This window comes from Seriola aureovittata, chromosome 2, assembly GCF_021018895.1.
Source record: "Seriola aureovittata isolate HTS-2021-v1 ecotype China chromosome 2, ASM2101889v1, whole genome shotgun sequence".
In the NCBI taxonomy this organism is placed as follows: Eukaryota; Metazoa; Chordata; class Actinopteri; order Carangiformes; family Carangidae; genus Seriola; species Seriola aureovittata.
Window position 1 is genome coordinate 26657108 of NC_079365.1, and position 22278 is coordinate 26679385.

At 36.5% G+C, this 22278-nt stretch overlaps 1 protein-coding gene and 1 long non-coding RNA gene across 5 annotated transcripts; one reads left to right on the top strand and one right to left on the bottom strand.

Moving 5' to 3' along the window:
- The first annotated feature begins 12 nt into the window (after nt 1–12).
- On the top strand, nt 13–12487 carry LOC130176561 (uncharacterized). The gene is made up of 3 exons (XR_008828886.1): nt 13–26; nt 143–198; nt 12358–12487. It is a non-coding gene; the product is annotated as an uncharacterized LOC130176561 (long non-coding RNA).
- ccdc66 (coiled-coil domain containing 66) lies at nt 734–21460 on the bottom strand. 4 transcript variants are annotated; one of them, XM_056387669.1, is made up of 22 exons: nt 21277–21460; nt 20024–20082; nt 19783–19805; nt 19407–19652; nt 19039–19303; nt 18747–18900; nt 17734–17828; nt 17426–17484; nt 16892–16984; nt 16379–16513; nt 15807–16039; nt 15480–15564; nt 15055–15213; nt 14881–14953; nt 14559–14639; nt 13855–14077; nt 13283–13499; nt 13035–13087; nt 12343–12512; nt 2023–2156; nt 1327–1452; nt 734–947 (listed from the first exon to the last, which is right to left on the bottom strand). In XM_056387669.1, exons 1-21 carry the CDS (start codon nt 21285–21287, stop codon nt 1351–1353), a joined length of 2670 nt encoding a protein of 889 aa, XP_056243644.1. In that variant the 5' UTR covers nt 21288–21460; the 3' UTR covers nt 734–947; nt 1327–1350. The 4 variants fall into 4 exon arrangements, with proteins under 4 accessions (XP_056243644.1, XP_056243636.1, XP_056243650.1 ...); XM_056387661.1 differs by having other exon boundaries at nt 734–950; XM_056387675.1 differs by having other exon boundaries at nt 734–1452; nt 14559–14636.
- Between the last annotated feature and the right edge of the window lie 818 nt (nt 21461–22278).

The window sequence follows — 22278 nt, forward strand, 5'->3', positions numbered from 1 at the left end:
ACAAGACTCACCAGGAAACCTCCAAGGTACCACGAGGGGGTTTCAGTGTTGCTGGCTTCAAACTCCAAGTCTGAATTAATAAAACAGCTGCCGACTCATTTTCTTTTGAACGTCTTATTGATTAACCATCTTATTGTTTCAGACAAATTCATCGGACATCTCGTCTGTGAATTCACCGTGTTCCCAGATCTCAACCAGGTGAGTACAATGTTTTTAATGATTGATTAAATAAATGAAACTATGAAAATTAGACATAAGTTGTAATAAACCAGAATTTTCTTTTAAGTAGTTTCCAAATCTTTACCAAATATGACTAAAAGAATCTTTAGTCAGTATTTTTAACCCTCAAAGCACAACACTGTACGTGACTGTAAACACTCACAGGAAAGTTGAGTTTTGAAAATGTCTTGACTAAGACTGCAACTTACTATTATTTTCATTATTGATTTAATTTTCTTGATCGTTTAGTCAAAAGAAAAATGCCCTTCACAAGTGCTTGGAGCCCTAAGTGATGCCTTCACTTTGCCTGTCATGTCAATTTACTGTCTTATGATGCCATAATATGTAAAATATATATATATATTATAAAATGCCAATTAATTTTCTTTGCAGTCATAGTTTTGACTTTTCAAGTGAATCATGTCAGATGGAGGAAGTTCAGAGATCATAAAGTTGTCAAAACAAAATAAAACAACCAGACTAACAACCCGACACCGGAATAAGCAGTTTAAAATGGTTGGTAACATCATTTATTACATTTGCAATAAATAAAAAATACACTAATACAGTAAAACCCATAAAAAAACTACACAACACAGAAGCATAAAGTGAAAGATGAAGCTCCTCGGCCAGCAGGAAGCTGAAGAAACAAAAACACCTCTCTCAATCATGATATAAATAAGTTGGCACTGCTCCTCTGCAGGAAGTGGAGGAGTCTGGTGCCGCCTCTGCTGCAACCCCAACCCAGGAAGAAAAAGGTAAAACTCAATACCTGTCTGGTATAGTGTCAGTGTTGTGGAAAGTGCATTGAACAAAACTTTAAAATACAATCGTCACATAAAATGTTTCTCACCCAAACTTGAGTTCAGGCATCACAAAACTTAAACTCAATCTGACACAATCAGCTTTACTTTGAAAATCTGCTGCAGTGCGTTTGTTGATTTTCTGATGTAGTGAACTAAGTGAGTGTCCAGGTGTCGGACGACTGAATGAGCTCCAGAAAACACTTAAGGCTTTCTGTTAAATGTTCTCATGACGGCTGATTCAGCGTCACGTCTGCTCAGAAAAACTCAGAGATCACTGTCGGCACACACACAAAGCATCCACCTGTGAAGTGTAGTAGTTCAGAGGTCACATGCGGTGCGTTGCCGAGGGCGACGGGACCTCCTTGTCCTGGTGTTTCAGTAGAGGGTTCAGGTCCGCTTCCAGCTCCCTCTGCTTCTGTAATAAACCCTGTGAACACACAAACATCACTTTGTACTAGGGAAGCAAATTAAAGTAAATTCGTTAATTGATAGCCAGCCACAATAATGATCAATAGTTGGTTAATTATCAGTTTATGAAATATAATGTAATTTTCCATAATTAAACCATATTTTAACCACTGACTTCAGATGTTCACCACAAAATCAGAAACAGAATGAGATACAGAACACAACCATAACTGAGGAAAAAAAGAAGGAGATGCATTAGGGTCAAAAAACAGGAATACTGGAATACGAGTAAAATCATTCACTGGCATTGGTTGGCCGTCTAAAGGAAATCTGAGGCATTCTGATCATTTCCTTTGCTGTTATGTTTATGTTAAGTATATTTAAAGTATCAGGCTCGATATTGGTCAGGTTCTAGAGTAGTTTAGTATAGACATATGAATGTGACCTGGCCTGAATATGACACTTCAGACTGTGTGGATATGTGTATATATCTTTCTGTGGTTGTGTGGACAAATTTCAGGCATTTAGTCGTGACAGTTAAGGTAAGGCTGAGGGGAACGCATTATATTAACTATAGGAACACTGTTACCTGTCGTAGCTGAGCCAGGCCTCTCAGGATCTCCTGCTGTCGGTGTGTGTGTGTTTTATGAAGCAGCTCAGGGTGGAGAAGGGGGTCTTGGCGTGAGGGAGAAGGAGGAGACACTGAGGTCTGAGGAGGAGCTTCTGATAAGGAGAAAGTTAAAATATTTTTTTATATATATATATATTCACAAAACGTCAGTATATTAGGGCATAAAAGTCACAAACACGTCAGTATATTAGGGCATAAAAAGTCACAAAAAAGTCATAGTATAGTAAGGCATAAAAAGTCACAAAAAAGTCATGGTATAGTAAGTCACAAAAAAGTCATAGTGTAGTAAGGCATAAAAAGTCACAAAAAAGTCATGGTATAGTAAGTCATAAAAACGTCATAGTACAGTAAGGCATAAAAAGTCATTAAAATGATATAGTATAGTAAGGCATAAAAAGTCAAAAAAGTCATAGTATAGTAAGGCATAAAAAGTCACAGTATAGTAAGGCATAAAAAGTCATTAAAATGATATAGTATAGTAAGGCATAAAAAGTCATAAAAACGTCATAGGATAGTAAGGCATAAAAAGTCACAAAAACGTCATAGTACAGTAAGGCATAAAAAGTCACAAAAAAGTCATAGTATATTAAGGCATAAAAAGTCATAAAAAAGTCATAAAAACGTCATAGTGTAGTAAGGCATAAAAAGTCATAAAAACGTCATAGTATAGTAAGGCATAAAAACGTCATAGTATAGTAAGGCATAAAAAGTCACAGTATAGTAAGGCATAAAAAGTCATAAAAACGTCATAGTACAGTAAGGCATAAAAAGTCACAAAAACGTCATAGTATAGTAAGGCATAAAAAGTCATAGTATAGTAAGGCATAAAAAGTCACAGTATAGTAAGGCATAAAAAGTCATAAAAACGTCATAGGATAGTAAGGCATAAAAAGTCACAAAAACGTCATAGTACAGTAAGGCATAAAAAGTCATTAAAATGATATAGTATAGTAAGGCATAAAAAGTCAAAAACGTCATAGTACAGTAAGGCATAAAAAGTCACAAAAAAGTCATAGTATATTAAGGCATAAAAAGTCATAAAAAAGTCATAAAAACGTCATAGTGTAGTAAGGCATAAAAAGTCACAGTATAGTAAGGCATAAAAAGTCATAAAAACGTCATAGTATAGTAAGGCATAAAAACGTCATAGTATAGTAAGGCATAAAAAGTCATAAAAACGTCATAGTATAGTAAGGCATAAAAACGTCATAGTATAGTAAGGCATAAAAAGTCACAGTATAGTAAGGCATAAAAAGTCATAAAAACGTCATAGTATAGTAAGGCATAAAAAGTCATTAAAATGATATAGTATAGTAAGGCATAAAAAGTCACAAAAATGTCATAGTACAGTAAGGCATAAAAAGTCATTAAAATGATATAGTACAGTAAGGCATAAAAAGTCATAAAAAAGTCATAAAAACGTCATAGTGTAGTAAGGCATAAAAAGTCACAGTATAGTAAGGCATAAAAAGTCATAAAAACGTCATAGTATAGTAAGGCATAAAAACGTCATAGTATAGTAAGGCATAAAAAGTCATAAAAGTCATAGTACAGTAAGGCATAAAAAGTCACAAAAACGTCATAGTACAGTAAGGCATAAAAAGTCACAAAAACGTCATAGTACAGTAAGGTATAAAAAGTCACAAAAACGTCATAGTGTAGTAAGGCATAAAAAGTCACAAAAACGTCATAGTGTAGTAAGGCATAAAAAGTCATTAAAATGATATAGTATAGTAAGGCATAAAAAGTCACAAAAACGTCATAGTACAGTAAGGCATAAAAAGTCACAAAAACGTCATAGTACAGTAAGGCATAAAAAGTCACAAAAACGTCATAGTACAGTAAGGTATAAAAAGTCACAAAAACGTCATAGTATAGTAAGGCATAAAAAGTCAAAAACGTCATAGTGTAGTAAGGCATAAAAAGTCACAGTATAGTAAGGCATAAAAAGTCATAAAAACGTCATAGTATAGTAAGGCATAAAAACGTCATAGTATAGTAAGGCATAAAAAGTCATAAAAACGTCATAGTATAGTAAGGCATAAAAACGTCATAGTATAGTAAGGCATAAAAAGTCACAGTATAGTAAGGCATAAAAAGTCATAAAAACGTCATAGTATAGTAAGGCATAAAAAGTCATTAAAATGATATAGTATAGTAAGGCATAAAAAGTCACAAAAATGTCATAGTACAGTAAGGCATAAAAAGTCATTAAAATGATATAGTACAGTAAGGCATAAAAAGTCATAAAAAAGTCATAAAAACGTCATAGTGTAGTAAGGCATAAAAAGTCACAGTATAGTAAGGCATAAAAAGTCATAAAAACGTCATAGTATAGTAAGGCATAAAAACGTCATAGTATAGTAAGGCATAAAAAGTCATAAAAGTCATAGTACAGTAAGGCATAAAAAGTCACAAAAACGTCATAGTACAGTAAGGCATAAAAAGTCACAAAAACGTCATAGTACAGTAAGGTATAAAAAGTCACAAAAACGTCATAGTGTAGTAAGGCATAAAAAGGCATAAAAAGTCACAAAAACGTCATAGTGTAGTAAGGCATAAAAAGTCATTAAAATGATATAGTATAGTAAGGCATAAAAAGTCACAAAAACGTCATAGTACAGTAAGGCATAAAAAGTCACAAAAACGTCATAGTACAGTAAGGCATAAAAAGTCACAAAAACGTCATAGTACAGTAAGGTATAAAAAGTCACAAAAACGTCATAGTATAGTAAGGCATAAAAAGTCAAAAACGTCATAGTATAGTAAGGCATAAAAACGTCATAGTGTAGTAAGGTATAAAAAGTCACAAAAACGTCAGTGTAGAAAGGCATAAAAAGTCACAGTATAGTAAGGCATAAAAAGTCATAGTACAGTAAGGTATAAAAAGTCACAAAAACGTCATAGTGTAGTAAGGCATAAAAAGTCACAAAAACGTCATAGTGTAGTAAGGCATAAAAAGTCATTAAAATGATATAGTATAGTAAGGCATAAAAAGTCACAAAAACGTCATAGTACAGTAAGGCATAAAAAGTCACAAAAACGTCATAGTACAGTAAGGCATAAAAAGTCACAAAAAAGTCATAGTATATTAAGGCATAAAAAGTCATAAAAAAGTCATAAAAACGTCATAGTGTAGTAAGGCATAAAAAGTCATAAAAACGTCATAGTATAGTAAGGCATAAAAACGTCATAGTATAGTAAGGCATAAAAAGTCACAGTATAGTAAGGCATAAAAAGTCATAAAAACGTCATAGTACAGTAAGGCATAAAAAGTCACAAAAACGTCATAGTATAGTAAGGCATAAAAAGTCATAGTATAGTAAGGCATAAAAAGTCACAGTATAGTAAGGCATAAAAAGTCATAAAAACGTCATAGGATAGTAAGGCATAAAAAGTCACAAAAACGTCATAGTACAGTAAGGCATAAAAAGTCATTAAAATGATATAGTATAGTAAGGCATAAAAAGTCAAAAACGTCATAGTACAGTAAGGCATAAAAAGTCACAAAAAAGTCATAGTATATTAAGGCATAAAAAGTCATAAAAAAGTCATAAAAACGTCATAGTGTAGTAAGGCATAAAAAGTCACAGTATAGTAAGGCATAAAAAGTCATAAAAACGTCATAGTATAGTAAGGCATAAAAACGTCATAGTATAGTAAGGCATAAAAAGTCATAAAAACGTCATAGTATAGTAAGGCATAAAAACGTCATAGTATAGTAAGGCATAAAAAGTCACAGTATAGTAAGGCATAAAAAGTCATAAAAACGTCATAGTATAGTAAGGCATAAAAAGTCATTAAAATGATATAGTATAGTAAGGCATAAAAAGTCACAAAAATGTCATAGTACAGTAAGGCATAAAAAGTCATTAAAATGATATAGTACAGTAAGGCATAAAAAGTCATAAAAAAGTCATAAAAACGTCATAGTGTAGTAAGGCATAAAAAGTCACAGTATAGTAAGGCATAAAAAGGCATAAAAAGTCATAAAAACGTCATAGTATAGTAAGGCATAAAAACGTCATAGTATAGTAAGGCATAAAAAGTCATAAAAAGTCATAGTACAGTAAGGCATAAAAAGTCACAAAAACGTCATAGTACAGTAAGGCATAAAAAGTCACAAAAACGTCATAGTACAGTAAGGTATAAAAAGTCACAAAAACGTCATAGTGTAGTAAGGCATAAAAAGTCACAAAAACGTCATAGTGTAGTAAGGCATAAAAAGTCATTAAAATGATATAGTATAGTAAGGCATAAAAAGTCACAAAAACGTCATAGTACAGTAAGGCATAAAAAGTCACAAAAACGTCATAGTACAGTAAGGCATAAAAAGTCACAAAAACGTCATAGTACAGTAAGGTATAAAAAGTCACAAAAACGTCATAGTATAGTAAGGCATAAAAAGTCAAAAACGTCATAGTATAGTAAGGCATAAAAACGTCATAGTGTAGTAAGGTATAAAAAGTCACAAAAACGTCAGTGTAGAAAGGCATAAAAAGTCACAGTATAGTAAGGCATAAAAAGTCATAAAAAAGTCATAAAAACGTCATAGTACAGTAAGGCATAAAAAGTCATAGTATAGTAAGGCATAAAAAGTCACAGTATAGTAAGGCATAAAAAGTCATAAAAACGTCATAGGATAGTAAGGCATAAAAAGTCACAAAAACGTCATAGTACAGTAAGGCATAAAAAGTCATTAAAATGATATAGTATAGTAAGGCATAAAAAGTCAAAAACGTCATAGTACAGTAAGGCATAAAAAGTCACAAAAAAGTCATAGTATATTAAGGCATAAAAAGTCATAAAAAAGTCATAAAAACGTCATAGTGTAGTAAGGCATAAAAAGTCACAGTATAGTAAGGCATAAAAAGTCATAAAAACGTCATAGTATAGTAAGGCATAAAAACGTCATAGTATAGTAAGGCATAAAAAGTCATAAAAACGTCATAGTATAGTAAGGCATAAAAACGTCATAGTATAGTAAGGCATAAAAAGTCACAGTATAGTAAGGCATAAAAAGTCATAAAAACGTCATAGTATAGTAAGGCATAAAAAGTCATTAAAATGATATAGTATAGTAAGGCATAAAAAGTCACAAAAATGTCATAGTACAGTAAGGCATAAAAAGTCATAAAAAAGTCATAAAAACGTCATAGTGTAGTAAGGCATAAAAAGTCACAGTATAGTAAGGCATAAAAAGTCATAAAAACGTCATAGTATAGTAAGGCATAAAAACGTCATAGTATAGTAAGGCATAAAAAGTCATAAAAAGTCATAGTACAGTAAGGCATAAAAAGTCACAAAAACGTCATAGTACAGTAAGGCATAAAAAGTCACAAAAACGTCATAGTACAGTAAGGTATAAAAAGTCACAAAAACGTCATAGTGTAGTAAGGCATAAAAAGTCACAAAAACGTCATAGTGTAGTAAGGCATAAAAAGTCACAAAAACGTCATAGTACAGTAAGGCATAAAAAGTCACAAAAACGTCATAGTACAGTAAGGTATAAAAAGTCACAAAAACGTCATAGTGTAGTAAGGCATAAAAAGTCACAAAAACGTCATAGTGTAGTAAGGCATAAAAAGTCATTAAAATGATATAGTATAGTAAGGCATAAAAAGTCACAAAAACGTCATAGTACAGTAAGGCATAAAAAGTCACAAAAACGTCATAGTACAGTAAGGCATAAAAAGTCACAAAAACGTCATAGTACAGTAAGGTATAAAAAGTCACAAAAACGTCATAGTATAGTAAGGCGTAAAAAGTCAAAAACGTCATAGTATAGTAAGGCATAAAAACGTCATAGTGTAGTAAGGTATAAAAAGTCACAAAAACGTCAGTGTAGAAAGGCATAAAAAGTCACAGTATAGTAAGGCATAAAAAGTCATAAAAACGTCATAGTACAGTAAGGCATAAAAAGTCATAAAAACGTCATAGTACAGTAAGGCATAAAAAGTCACAAAAACGTCATAGTACAGTAAGGTATAAAAAGTCACAAAAACGTCATAGTGTAGTAAGGCATAAAAAGTCACAGTATAGTAAGGCATAAAAAGCCACAAAAACGTCATAGTGTAGTAAGGCATAAAAAGTCACAGTATCGTAAGGCATAAAAAGTCACAAAAACGTCATAGTGTAGTAAGGCATAAAAAGTCACAAAAACGTCATAGTACAGTAAGGCATAAAAAGTCATTAAAATGATATAGTATAGTAAGGCATAAAAAGTCACAAAAACGTCATAGTGTAGTAAGGCATAAAAAGTCAAAAACGTCATAGTATAGTAAGGCATAAAAAGTCATAGTATAGTAAGGCATAAAAAGTCACAGTATAGTAAGGCATAAAAAGTCATAAAAACGTCATAGGATAGTAAGGCATAAAAAGTCACAAAAACGTCATAGTACAGTAAGGCATAAAAAGTCATTAAAATGATATAGTATAGTAAGGCATAAAAAGTCAAAAACGTCATAGTACAGTAAGGCATAAAAAGTCACAAAAAAGTCATAGTATATTAAGGCATAAAAAGTCATAAAAAGTCATAAAAACGTCATAGTGTAGTAAGGCATAAAAAGTCACAGTATAGTAAGGCATAAAAAGTCATAAAAACGTCATAGTATAGTAAGGCATAAAAAGTCATAGTATAGTAAGGCATAAAAAGTCATAAAAACGTCATAGTATAGTAAGGCATAAAAAGTCATAGTATAGTAAGGCATAAAAAGTCACAGTATAGTAAGGCATAAAAAGTCATAAAAACGTCATAGTATAGTAAGGCATAAAAAGTCATTAAAATGATATAGTATAGTAAGGCATAAAAAGTCACAAAAACGTCATAGTACAGTAAGGCATAAAAAGTCATTAAAATGATATAGTATAGTAAGGCATAAAAAGGCATAAAAAGTCATAAAAAGTCATAAAAACGTCATAGTGTAGTAAGGCATAAAAAGTCACAGTATAGTAAGGCATAAAAAGTCATAAAAACGTCATAGTATAGTAAGGCATAAAAACGTCATAGTATAGTAAGGCATAAAAAGTCATAAAAACGTCATAGTACAGTAAGGCATAAAAAGTCACAAAAACGTCATAGTGTAGTAAGGCATAAAAAGTCATTAAAATGATATAGTATAGTAAGGCATAAAAAGTCACAAAAACGTCATAGTACAGTAAGGCATAAAAAGTCACAAAAACGTCATAGTACAGTAAGGTATAAAAAGTCACAAAAACGTCATAGTATAGTAAGGCATAAAAAGTCAAAAACGTCATAGTATAGTAAGGCATAAAAACGTCATAGTGTAGTAAGGTATAAAAAGTCACAAAAACGTCAGTGTAGAAAGGCATAAAAAGTCACAGTATAGTAAGGCATAAAAAGCCATAAAAACGTCATAGTACAGTAAGGCATAAAAAGTCACAAAAACGTCATAGTACAGTAAGGCATAAAAAGTCACAAAAACGTCATAGTACAGTAAGGTATAAAAAGTCACAAAAACGTCATAGTGTAGTAAGGCATAAAAAGTCACAGTATAGTAAGGCATAAAAAGCCACAAAAACGTCATAGTGTAGTAAGGCATAAAAAGTCACAGTATCGTAAGGCATAAAAAGTCACAAAAACGTCATAGTGTAGTAAGGCATAAAAAGTCATTAAAATGATATAGTATAGTAAGGCATAAAAAGTCAAAAACGTCATAGTATAGTAAGGCATAAAAACGTCATAGTGTAGTAAGGTATAAAAAGTCACAAAAACGTCAGTGTAGTAAGGCATAAAAAGTCACAAAAACGTCATAGTGTAGTAAGGCATAAAAAGTCACAGTACAGTAAGGCATAAAAAGTCATTAAAATGATATAGTACAGTAAGGCATAAAAAGTCACAAAAACGTCATAGTACAGTAAGGCATAAAAAGTCACAAAAACGTCATAGTATAGTAAGGCATAAAAACGTCATAGTATAGTAAGGCATAAAAAGTCACAGTATAGTAAGTCATAAAAAGCCACAAAAACGTCATAGTGTAGTAAGGCATAAAAAGTCACAGTATAGTAAGGCATAAAAAGTCATAAAAACGTCATAGTATAGTAAGGCATAAAAAGTCACAAAAACGTCATAGTGTAGTAAGGCATAAAAAGTCACAAAAAAGTCATGGTATAGTAAGTCACAAAAAAGTCATAGTATAGTAAGGCATAAAAAGTCACAAAAAAGTCAGTGTAGTAAGGCATAAAAAGCCACAAAAAAGTCATAGTATAGTAAGGCATAAAAAGTCACAGTATAGTAAGGCATAAAAAGTCATAAAAACGTCATAGTACAGTAAGGCATAAAAAGTCACAAAAACGTCATAGTGTAGTAAGGCATAAAAAGTAATAAAAACGTCATAGTATAGTAAGGCATAAAAAGTCACAGTATAGTAAGGCATAAAAAGTCATAAAAACGTCATAGTACAGTAAGGCATAAAAAGTAACAAAAAAGTCATAGTATAGTAAGGCATAAAAAGTCATAAAAACGTCATAGTACATTAAGGCATAAAAAGTCATAGTATAGTAAGGCATAAAAAGTCACAGTATAGTAAGGCATAAAAAGTCATAAAAACGTCATAGTATAGTAAGGCATAAAACGTCATAGGATAGTAAGGTATAAAGTAATAAAAACGTCATAGTATAGTAAGGCATAAAAAGTCATTAAAATGATATAGTATAGTAAGACATAAAAAGTAACAAAAAAGTCATAGTATAGTAAGGCATAAAAAGTCACAGTATAGTAAGGCATAAAAAGTCATAAAAACGTCATAGTATAGTAAGGCATAAAAAGTCATTAAAATGATATAGTATAGTAAGGCATAAAAAGTCACAAAAACGTCATAGTACAGTAAGGCATAAAAAGTAACAAAAAAGTCATAGTATAGTAAGGCATAAAAAGCCACAAAAACGTCATAGTGTAGTAAGGCATAAAAAGTCATAGTATAGTAAGGCATAAAAAGTCACAGTATAGTAAGGCATAAAAAGTCATAAAAAAGTCACAGTATAGTAAGGCATAAAAAGTCATAAAAACGTCATAGTATAGTAAGGCATAAAAAGTCACAAAAACGTCATAGTGTAGTAAGGCATAAAAAGTCATTAAAATGATATAGTATAGTAAGGCATAAAAAGTCATAAAAACGTCATAGGATAGTAAGGCATAAAAAGTCACAAAAACGTCATAGTATAGTAAGGCATAAAAAGTCAAAAACGTCATAGTACAGTAAGGCATAAAAAGTCACAAAAAAGTCATAGTATATTAAGGCATAAAAAGTCATAAAAAAGTCATAAAAACGTCATAGTACAGTAAGGCATAAAAAGTCACAGTATAGTAAGGCATAAAAAGTCATAAAAACGTCATAGTATAGTAAGGCATAAAAACGTCATAGTATAGTAAGGCATAAAAAGTCACAGTATAGTAAGGCATAAAAAGTCACAGTATAGTAAGGCATAAAAAGTCATAAAAACGTTATAGTATAGTAAGGCATAAAAAGTCATAAAAACGTTATAGTATAGTAAGGCATAAAAAGTCATAAAAACGTCACAGTATAGTAAGGCATAAAAAGTCATAAAAACGTTATAGTGTAGTAAGGCATAAAAAGTCACAAAAACGTCATAGTGTAGTAAGGCATAAAAAGTCACAGTATAGTAAGGCATAAAAAGTCATAAAAACGTCATAGTACAGTAAGGCATAAAAAGTCACAGTATAGTAAGGCATAAAAAGTCATAAAAACGTCATAGTATAGTAAGGCATAAAAAGTCACAGTATAGTAAGGCATAAAAAGTCATAAAAAGTCACAGTATAGTAAGGCATAAAAAGTCACAAAAACGTCATAGTGTAGTAAGGCATAAAAAGTCATTAAAATGATATAGTATAGTAAGGCATAAAAAGTCACAAAAACGTCATAGTGTAGTAAGGCATAAAAAGTCATTAAAATGATATAGTATAGTAAGGCATAAAAAGTCACAAAAACGTCATAGTGTAGTAAGGCATAAAAAGTCATAAAAACGTCATAGTATAGTAAGGCATAAAAAGTCACAGTATAGTAAGGCATAAAAAGTCACAGTATAGTAAGGCATAAAAAGTCATAAAAACGTCATGAATAGAGTATTCTAATCAGAAGCTAGCATGCTAGTTTTGTCTGGACCACACTCATTACTCCAGGGAGCTCTCCCCTGTCCCAGAGGTCACGTCTGAATTTAAAAAATTAAATTAAGTTTTAGAAGAAAAAACATCTTTTAAATTATTATACTTCAGTATATTGAAAAAGATTTGTGTGTAACCTGTGTGTGAGTGAGGTGGGGGTGTGTCAGCAGACTCCAGCGGGTCCAGGTTGAAGACTTCATCAGTCCGGACGTAGGGAATGTACTCCAGGGCCGGAGGAGGAAGAGGGCCGGAGGCCTGCTGAGTCTGCACTCTGAGTCTGACAGCAGGGACGGGAGGTGAGCGCCCCCTGGAGGAGACGACAACATCGAGACAGAGGAGTCAGCAGATGAACAGCGGCTGACTGGACAGGTTTTAATTTAAAAGAAAAACAAGTTACTTCTTCATGATTTTCTACAGCGCTGGCTCCTTCCTTTTATTGCTTTTTACTGCACATAGTTATAACATCTTGAATTCACTGCTACTTAAGACATTTGAGGAATGTTTTTCCTTATTTTTATTTTATTGTATCTCACATGTATTTGAAATGGATATTTTTTTGTTGTTGGATTAACATTCCACTTTTATTTTCTTGAAATTTCAACCTCTTCTCTTTGAGAGAAGCAGCTTTTTCCTTGACTGTAACTTGGTCTAATCCTTGAGCACAACACAGTTCATTTTGACTTTCCATTGCTCCTTAAATATAAATTAAAACATGGTTCCTGAAGTTGACTCTCAGCTCTCCTGTCCTCTGTCTTGTATTTGTTTTACAGTGGGGTTTTTGTAGGGATGGGGGTTTAGCAGTAAGAATACTGCACTCAGAGCTGCTCACCTTTCACTGTTGGTGGCTGCAGAGATGCTCTGTCCTCTGGAAACAGTCTCCCCCTGAAACAGCAACAGTCATAAACACACACCCGATCACAGCTGCAGGGACAGAAATGAGCTCCACCAGCAGAGAAAAACTATTCAGTGTTTGTCAGGATGTTTGTTTACAAAGAAGAAACAAAATAATTGTGACACAAGAAAAACCCTTTTGTTAAATCCAGTATCCACAATGTGAACAGTCAGGAATCGTCCTACCTTACTGTTCGGACTGGTTCTGGTCCGTGTGTTGTTGGAGCAGTGACGAGGAGCATGGTGTTCAGAGAGAGGAGGAGGAGGGGGGTCGGTCCTGGACTGGCAGGTCCTCTCCTGCAGGGCGAGGAGCTCGGCCTGCCTCTTCAGTCGACTCTCCTGTCTGTTCCTCTGCAGAGCGGCTGGGTAACGCTCCGAGGCTGGAACGAACCGACGGCTGGGCCTGGAGGAATCACATGGAGGTTGTTGGAACACATTTGGATTTCTACATTTGGCAGCTTAAACTCGACGGGGTGGAATAAGGAACGAGGTTTGAACGCAATTCTATAAAGTTCAGTGGATTACATTTGTACAGGAGGATGTTTTTGGCCAAAAAGTCCCAAACCCAGAAGGTATTCAGTTTACTATACATGACGAAGATGAACATAAGATCCTGCCATTAGAGAAGCTGGGACCCACCTTCACTTTCTTTATCCTTGAAAAAGGACTACAGCAACTAATCAGTTATCAAAACAGTTGCAGATTATTTTTCTGTCCATCGACATTAATCGTTCCAGCTCTGGCGAGAGTGTTTCTACCTCTGTGTGTTCCACTCCGGCCTCCTCTTCTCTCTCCTGCTCCTGTCCATCCGTGCAAACGCTTCATATGGGTCTGCTCCTGCTCCTCGAGGCAGACAGATGTTCTCCTTGCCGGTGCTCACTGCTCGGTTCCTGCTGTTTGGAGGAGCAGCAGAAAGAGAAGGAGGCGGCTGGTACTGCGCAGAAACGTCGTCTGCTCCGAGCGGGAGAGAGGGAGCTGCTTCTACACAGGAAGAGAGGGGATATGAGGAAAATTGTGATGAAGATATGACCTGCGATGAATAAACAAATATTAAAGTGCATATTAAACATACAGTTTCCTGTGTCTTTCTGCTTTAATAGGTACACTGCTAATGTAGACCCTCAAACACTGAATAGCCTAAAGCCCACTGAATAAAAAAGTGAATTAATAATTATTTTGAACATACTTTTATTGAACAAATTGCACATGAATAACCAACTAATTAAACAGAATATTAATTTAAATGGCTTATTTTAACTATAAGAAGAAGAAATTAAAGTTTAATTTCCCCTGCTCCCTTTAAAAATAAAAAAGGAAAACATAAATAAAAGAATATAATCAATTAATAAATTAAACATTAAAATTGGAAATAACTGTAATGTTTACCATTACAACCATCGACTCCACTCAACAGGATGCAACCACATGTGCTCCTTGTATGTAGCAGTAATAGTTCAGTTACCTGTCTGTACAGCGGTGTCTTTGTACGGGGAGACTGAACTGCTGACCTCCTCCTCCAAATGCTCAGCCTGTCTTGTAACTGCTGAACACACACACACACACACACACACACACAAAACACACACACATTTTCCTTACTTCCTCTACCACAGCAGAGCTCGACTGACAGCGTTCACACTGACCCAAACAATCTAAACCAAATGGACACACACACCAGAGTTCGTTTGAACCACTGCAAACGGGTCCGGTGTCAAAGCACCGCGCTCGTATTTGGGTTTATATTGTAGAAATGTTACAGCTGCACATCAGTCGGCTCTACTCACCGCTGGGCTCCAGTGTCTCCTGCAATCTGTCATCATCGGGACCTTTCTTCGGCTCCTCTGCCGGATGGCTCGGCTGCTCCCGGAGGACAAACACAATAAAACAGCTCAGTGCCGGTGCAGAGAAAAGGACTCGTTTGAAGACTTGTGCACAGAGTGTGTATGCTGCTCTCTGACCTTCTGCCTCTCCCTCAGTGTGTCCAGCTCATACTGTCTCTGCAGCATCTCCCTCTCCAGCGCCACCCTCTTCTCTTCGTCCTCCTCCTCCTCCCTCCTTCTCGCCCTCTCTTGTTCCTTCTGCCGCCGACGCTCCTCCATCTGGGCTTCGATCGCTCGCTGGGGGATGATAGGGAGACAGTAGAATACAGTATATATTTTTTAGCTAATTTTAGGGCATTATCATTTGTGCTGTCTGTTTTATGTTGTTTTTGCTATTGACTGTTTTAATTCCAGTTCAGATGTAAAAGCCCGACTAGGGACAGGTTTCAAATTGCAGTCTCTATCAAATAAATAAATAAACTAAACTAAACTATAAAAGGTGAGTGGTAAAAACCGAAGCCTTGCTATGTTTCTCACCCCCCTCCTCTTCCTCCCCCTACTACCTGCTGCTCCAGCTGTTTGAGCCTCCTCTTCTCTCTCTCCTCTATCTGGGTGGGGTCCAGCAGGGCAGTCATGGTCCTCAGATAACTGCACAGAACAAAGAGGAGCAAAGAACACAAAACATTTACTCATGCATATCTGGAGCGAGACAAAGTGCACATTCCTGGGGGATTCATTAGTAAAGTGAAGACAGTATTTCCACTGTTAACCTCGTGATCTTTGTGACTAAAGATAAAATAGCTGCTGCTGTGTCCAAATGATGATTTTACAGAAGCGCATCCATAAAATGCTCCCCCCCTGTCCTCTTATCTTTCACCCTTCCCTCCTACCTGGCTCTGCTCGGGTGTCCGCTGGTCGTATCCACGCTGGCCCGCCCGGCGCTCTCCGCTCCACAGCTGCTCATGGCCTCCCAGACTAGGGATAGGCTGGACGAGGGCTCCCAGTCCCCTCGCTCAGATGTGCTGGATGGGGCTGGAGGTGGGGCTGATGGAGCTGCAGAGTGGACAGGAGCCCTCCTCTGCAGCGAGTCAAAGTGGGTGGCCCAGAGCTCGTGGTCTTCTGCCTGCAGAGACCCCGCCACAATAAAACACACACACAGCCAAGAACAGAAAAACCAGATCATCATGAGTTCAACAGGAACATGAAACACAGAGGAACAGCAATCATCAACTACTACTACTCACAGTATCTCTCCTGTCTGGTTTCTACTCTGTCTCTACTGTCTCTGTCTCTACTGTCTCTGGTTTCCACTCTGTCTCTACTGTACCTGGTTTCCACTCTGTATCTACTGTTTCTGGTTTCCACTCTGTCTCTACTGTTTCTGGTTTCCACTCTGTCTCTACTGTCTCTGGTTTCCACTCTGTCTCTACTGTTTCTGGTTTCCACTCTGTCTCTACTGTACCTGGTTCTGCAGCAGTTTCTCTCGTCTCCTACGTTCAGTTGTCTCCTCTCTCTGTTGGTCCAGCTCCTCCAGCCAGCGTCTCCTCTGCTCCTCTCTCCTCCCAACACTCAACAACTCCTCCACTGGCGTGACCTCCTACAGAGACGACGGAGTTCAGACAATAAACTCAGGATCTTTATTGACTATAAAAAATTTTTTTTTTAAAAGTCATAATGCTGAACTAGAAAATTCAGACATGTTCATCCAACACCACAAATTTATGAAGCACAGGAGCTAAGTTTCTTTTATTCCTGAACTCTTTGGTTCAAGAAAAGTGTTGTGTGTCATCAGTGTGGAGAAATGAAAAGATCCTTCCACCGCTGTCATCACTGTGTCCTGGTGTCATTATCTGTGTCATTTAAACCTGAGCAGCTTTCTACTCACCAGCATGAAGAATCAAACTAAAGGAGGAAAAGCTGCATTTCTCAGATATGCTGCTCAGTCAGAGAAAAACCTTTAGTAAGTCAGATTTACCCCAAGTTTGAGGCTGGATCTGATGGCTGAAGGCTGCTCTCTGTGGCTGACAGAGCTCTGAACTGATAACACACTCTCCGTGTCCTCCTCAGCCTGAAACATAAACACACAAACAGACGATGAAACATGTCTCCAAGCTGTGTCAGTCTAGATGACATTTTAGATGACAGCCTGACATTTTCCAAAGCTGTCTGTTCAATAAACAAAAAATGTGCACAACTATAATGAATATTAATCAATTGAAACCAGTTCTTACAAATTTACAAAATCTATTCAACCAAATTCAGGGCAAAACACCAAATTAAAATTCCAATTTTTATTTCTTTTCTCTCACATTTTATGCAAAATTTGCCTGAACACTTCGTTGGAGACAAAGCTATCAGCGCCACGTCAGTATGAGGAACAGTCTGCTGTCAGAGCTATTCTGGTTTTTCTGGTGTGTAAACAAAGCAACATTTGTCTTGTTCCAACAGTGATGAAAACAACCATCTAACACTGAACCTCTACAGATCAAAGGTGAAATATGTGTCGTACCTGGAGTCTGCCAGAGGCCGAGCGCTGCTGCTGCTGCTGCTTCAGTGCCACCTGCTTGTCTGACAAACACACACATACGCAAAAACTCACTTCATTTGTCAGAACTACTTTATTAAAGTGCTGCACCAAACCATTATTTTTATCATCAAAGTACCTTAAGTTCTTGATTAATCATTTAGAATATAAAATTCTGTCTAATATGGATTACTCAAGTTTTAAAGTGTGTGTGTGTGTGTGTGTGTGTGTGTGTGTGTGTGTGTGTGTGTGTGTGTGTGTGTGTGTGTGTGTGTGTGTCTGTGTGTGTGTACCGAGTTCTCTCCTCCACTGAGCCTTCTTGGCGTCGATGGCCGATCTGCCGCCTGACTGTCCCTCCTCCAACCAGCTGAACAAACATCCAGACAACCTGAACAAAAGTAACATCATTCTACTTTTAACCACCATTTTAGAAATACAGATTTTCTTAAAAACAAACTAACCAGCAATATTAATGACCAAACTGTCAGAATATTTCTAGTATCAGTACCTACTGATCTACTGAGCCTGTAAATCTTACTGAACACCAAACATCTGTGTATGTTTATAATACAGCAAAGACAGGAATACATGGAATATAGTTAGGTCAGGTCTGATTGTAGAGTCACAGAAATATGAACAGTCTGTGACCTCTGATCTCTACTACTGTTTGACTGCACACTTCCACACCGTACCAAGGCTGGATAGTTCCTCCCTTTGCTCTCAAAACTCGTTCTTCGTGTCATGGATCTCTTTGAGATTCTGCTCCATGTTGACATGATTACATCAAATCATTGTCAGCTGCACATTCATGCTGCCACATCCCAAAGGTGTTCTACTGGATTCAGATCAGGTGACCAGGGAGGCCACTGCCGTTCACTGAACTCATCATCATCATCTTCTGCATTATCAGGTTGGACGTAGCCATTAGAAGATGAGACACATTGTCGCTATAATTTTATTCCTCAGAAGAAATCCAGATTCATCAGACCAGGTGACGTTTTCCCAGTCTTCAGTGGTCTGTGCCCACCACCCACAGGTTCTGTAACTCCTGACCTGTATCTGTATGACTTTATACACTTCACTGCTGCCACGTATTTCGCAGATTGGAAAACTGCATGAATAAACATGTGTGCTTGAACCTCTATTGTGAACCCCAGTGAGAGACCCTCTGGAAAAGAGACAGGAAGCTACATTTCTAGAGCCCTGTACATTTGCTGTTATCAGCTGAATAAATGTTTAAATGTTGTTTTCATCCACAAGAAATCTGTTTCGCCAGCAGAAATGACTGTTAAGGTGGGCTCCTCACCTGTTGTCTTTATCCTGAGAGGTTCCAGTTGTATCAGTCACTCCTCCACCACCATCTTCCTTTATTCCTTCCTCTGCTCCTCCTCCTCCTCTGTCTGCCTCCTTCATCTCTCCTCCCCGTCCTCCTTCATGCAATGAGGTGCCAGATTTCGAGCCTGTTTGATTTTGATTAATCAATGGATCATCAGTAATGTGCCTAATCAATATATTTTTTGTATTTTTTGTGGATTATTTGTGGACTTTTGCCACCGTTGTCTTAGTTTGTAATGTCAGGCTGTTATTGTTAATACTACCATCACTGCCGCTACCCTGCGTCCTGTGGTCCTTTCCTGGTTGTTCACCATTGCTGGAGGTCTGGACGGTGTGGAGGATCTTCTGTAGCTGCTCACTGGTCAGAACCACCATGCTGTCCTTCAGCCCTGCACCCCCACTGGCCAGCGTGTCCTTTAGTCCCGCCTTTCCATCAGCTTGTGTCCCACTGTTCTGAGGCTGTCCTGTTTTCCCATTGGCTCTTAGGGATCCAACAGTGGAGCCATGTTTGTGTCTATCTGATTTCACCTTCAACACACACACACACATATAGTCAGAGCAGATGGATGTGCAATCAAAGGATGACGGGTCAAGAGTAAAGCAAAGTAACAGGATGCAGCATGAGCGTTACCTTGGCCACAGCTTTGATGCCGCCCCCGTTGTGATGCTCATGTGTCTTGGATGATATCAAAGTGGTGCTTCTCCCTCCAGTGGTGGGGGTGTTGGCAGCTGCTCTTCCTGCCTTGGTCTTGGCCTCTTTATGTCTCCCTGCCTGCGGCCGGGCTGGACGCTCCTCTACCTGCACTTCCTCCACACAGGACGGCTGCCTAGAGCTGAGGATGTTAGCCGCTCTGGGCCTGATGGACAGCTGCTGGGTCTACATGAAATTAAATCAGATCAAACAAAACTATAACGGATAATATTTTACATAAACAGCAATGTAACAAAAAGACATTTCAAAAGCAAATGTAAAAATGTAATGGCCAGGCTGCGAGGATGATTTCTACCTTTGCTGGATTCTTTTCAACACCTGCAGTGGAAGAAAATTATTATTGTGAGCAACTTGAACGCTATACCTCAACACACATAGGTTCACATGTACTAATAGTAGGTCTAAAAATGCTAAAGTTTGAATGTGCATGCCAACAATAACCAGTTTGGATAGAAGGAAACTGAAAGACCTAATAAGAACAGCAGCCAGGGGAGTTAGTGTTCCCTGGAAAACAAGTAAAAGCCAAAATGTCTCACCATGGCTGAGTAAAATCAACCTGGGTTTCCCATTTTCAAGTTCAAACAGCAGGCCATCTCTGTTCACAAAAAGAGGAAATATCAAAGCAAACAACAGAAATATGAAAACATAAAAGTATTATTAATAACATTAATAAATATTCCAGTATTAAGCTTAACAGTGTGCAGACTCTTTCAATGTCTCTCAACAGCAAAATTATCTCAATCCTGGAAAAATCACACAGACACTTTTCATCTCCTCTGGTGTAAATAAAGCAGGGCCACATACATATACAGCTTCAATGGCCACCTTCATGTTTGACTACATTCATGGTTACAGCTTTAAAATTATTTGAGATACCAACAGCAATAATTCAGTTATGATGCTAATTTCAGAACTGCACAGAAAAACAAACGTTTGATTCCAAGCTTCTTGAGGGCTCCTCAAGTTGCAGCTCATTTATGTGGTTCTCAGTCATTTGCATGCAAAGAAACATACTTGCTTGCCTTTGGTCTAAATTACCAAATCGTAGATTGCTTTAAAGGTCGCATATTTTACTGTTTTCCAGTGTTTATTTGAAGTTTTAATATCCATAAGAAGGTATATTTGTGGTTTTAAGTACCACAAACCATCTCAATGTAGTTTTACATCTCTCTCAGGCTTCTGTCTGGAGCTCAAGCAACAACAGGTCAATCAGCCAATCATAAGAGTTTGCAGACTTTGCCTTTGTAACACTGACACTTAACATTACATACAGTAACATGTTACCTGGCAATGGCATTATATTGCATTAAATACATCAAAACTCGAACACATACGATATTTAACGGCACTGATTTACATTCATCACTCTGCTTTGTGGCTTGCCATGTTTCATATGAACTGGCTTTGGTTGTTGTTTTTTATTTTACTTTTTTACTTTCAGTCTGAACTCCATGCAATAATAACGTCTATACATTTCTTTTTTTTTTTGTTTGCAGGGACTCCGGTAACATCAGTGTTTACATTTCATTATTGTTTTGCCCTCATTTCTAGTCGACTGTTTACAACAAGCACCAAAACTCTGTTTTTATAGCTACAACAAGCTGTTTTTTTATTATATTCTCCGTTTATGTGTGACCAGTCATGTTGAGTGTTTTACAAAGAACATTTGTTGTTCGAGCACAATTTTGCTGCAAGCTAGAAAATAATCCCTGTGCATTTCACTGCGACACATTCGGTCAATGTGCTAGCTTAGCCTGCTATTGTTAATTTGAAAAAAAAACATACTCACCCGAGATTCATGCCGACAGAAAATATTTACCGAGGCGGCCGCAGGTTTAACGACCACCTTATAGAGGCAGAAACGGGCGGTTAGAAACACATTTATAGTTTAATAAAGACGGTTTTGTCCAGCGTTGGACTGACCGCACTGCCAGGGACACGCCAGTTCCTGGATGTTAAAATTGTGTACGTTGGTTGCTGTCAACGACCAAGAACGGCTTCACCGATTGGCTAATTGTTTCTTCAGTGCAAAACTAACAGCCAATCAGAGACATGCATTTGGACATTTACGTTAAACGATGTTGCATTTAAGGGGACTGGGAATTTATTTAAAACGACACGACCAATGAGCCAAAATATGACGATAAAACAAAATGTAACGATTACTGACGTTACCATTTGCTGTTACCGCTATTTACGGCTGCTTACTAAACTCTCACCGCAGCGAATATTTTTATTAAAATGGAAGCTCCTCAAATTTTATTACATTTTTTTTTATATGAACAATCCCTAAGAAAACACGACAATTCAGGATCAAATAGACTAATCTTCCAAAACATACATTCAATTTGTCTGTCAACAAATGTATCAACTAGACACATTTCTATTAACGTTTCTGTGTAATGTCTCTTCAAAAGATATGGCTGTCGTGAATTAATCTCCCCCAGCAGATGGCGACAAATTAGTTTCATAAAAATAGCCAATATATGGCCACCAACTGATCACTTTACCACTCCTGTTAAACAAATATGCAGAGTGCAGACAAATTAAGTCATGAAGGCATTGACTAACTTCACTCTGCATTCAGAACAAAAAGTTTTGTTACTTAAGCTAGGTCAGTCTTTATCTGTTAATAGTGACCCAATGCTATCACTTGGCGCTCATCACAGTTTATTTAATACATGAAACTGGAACTTCTGGATATTTTAATGAAATATTGACCACTGAACTTCAGTGTAGCTTTCAGTTTTTCCTTTTTCATAATTTTCAAAAATATCTATAATTCTGTTCT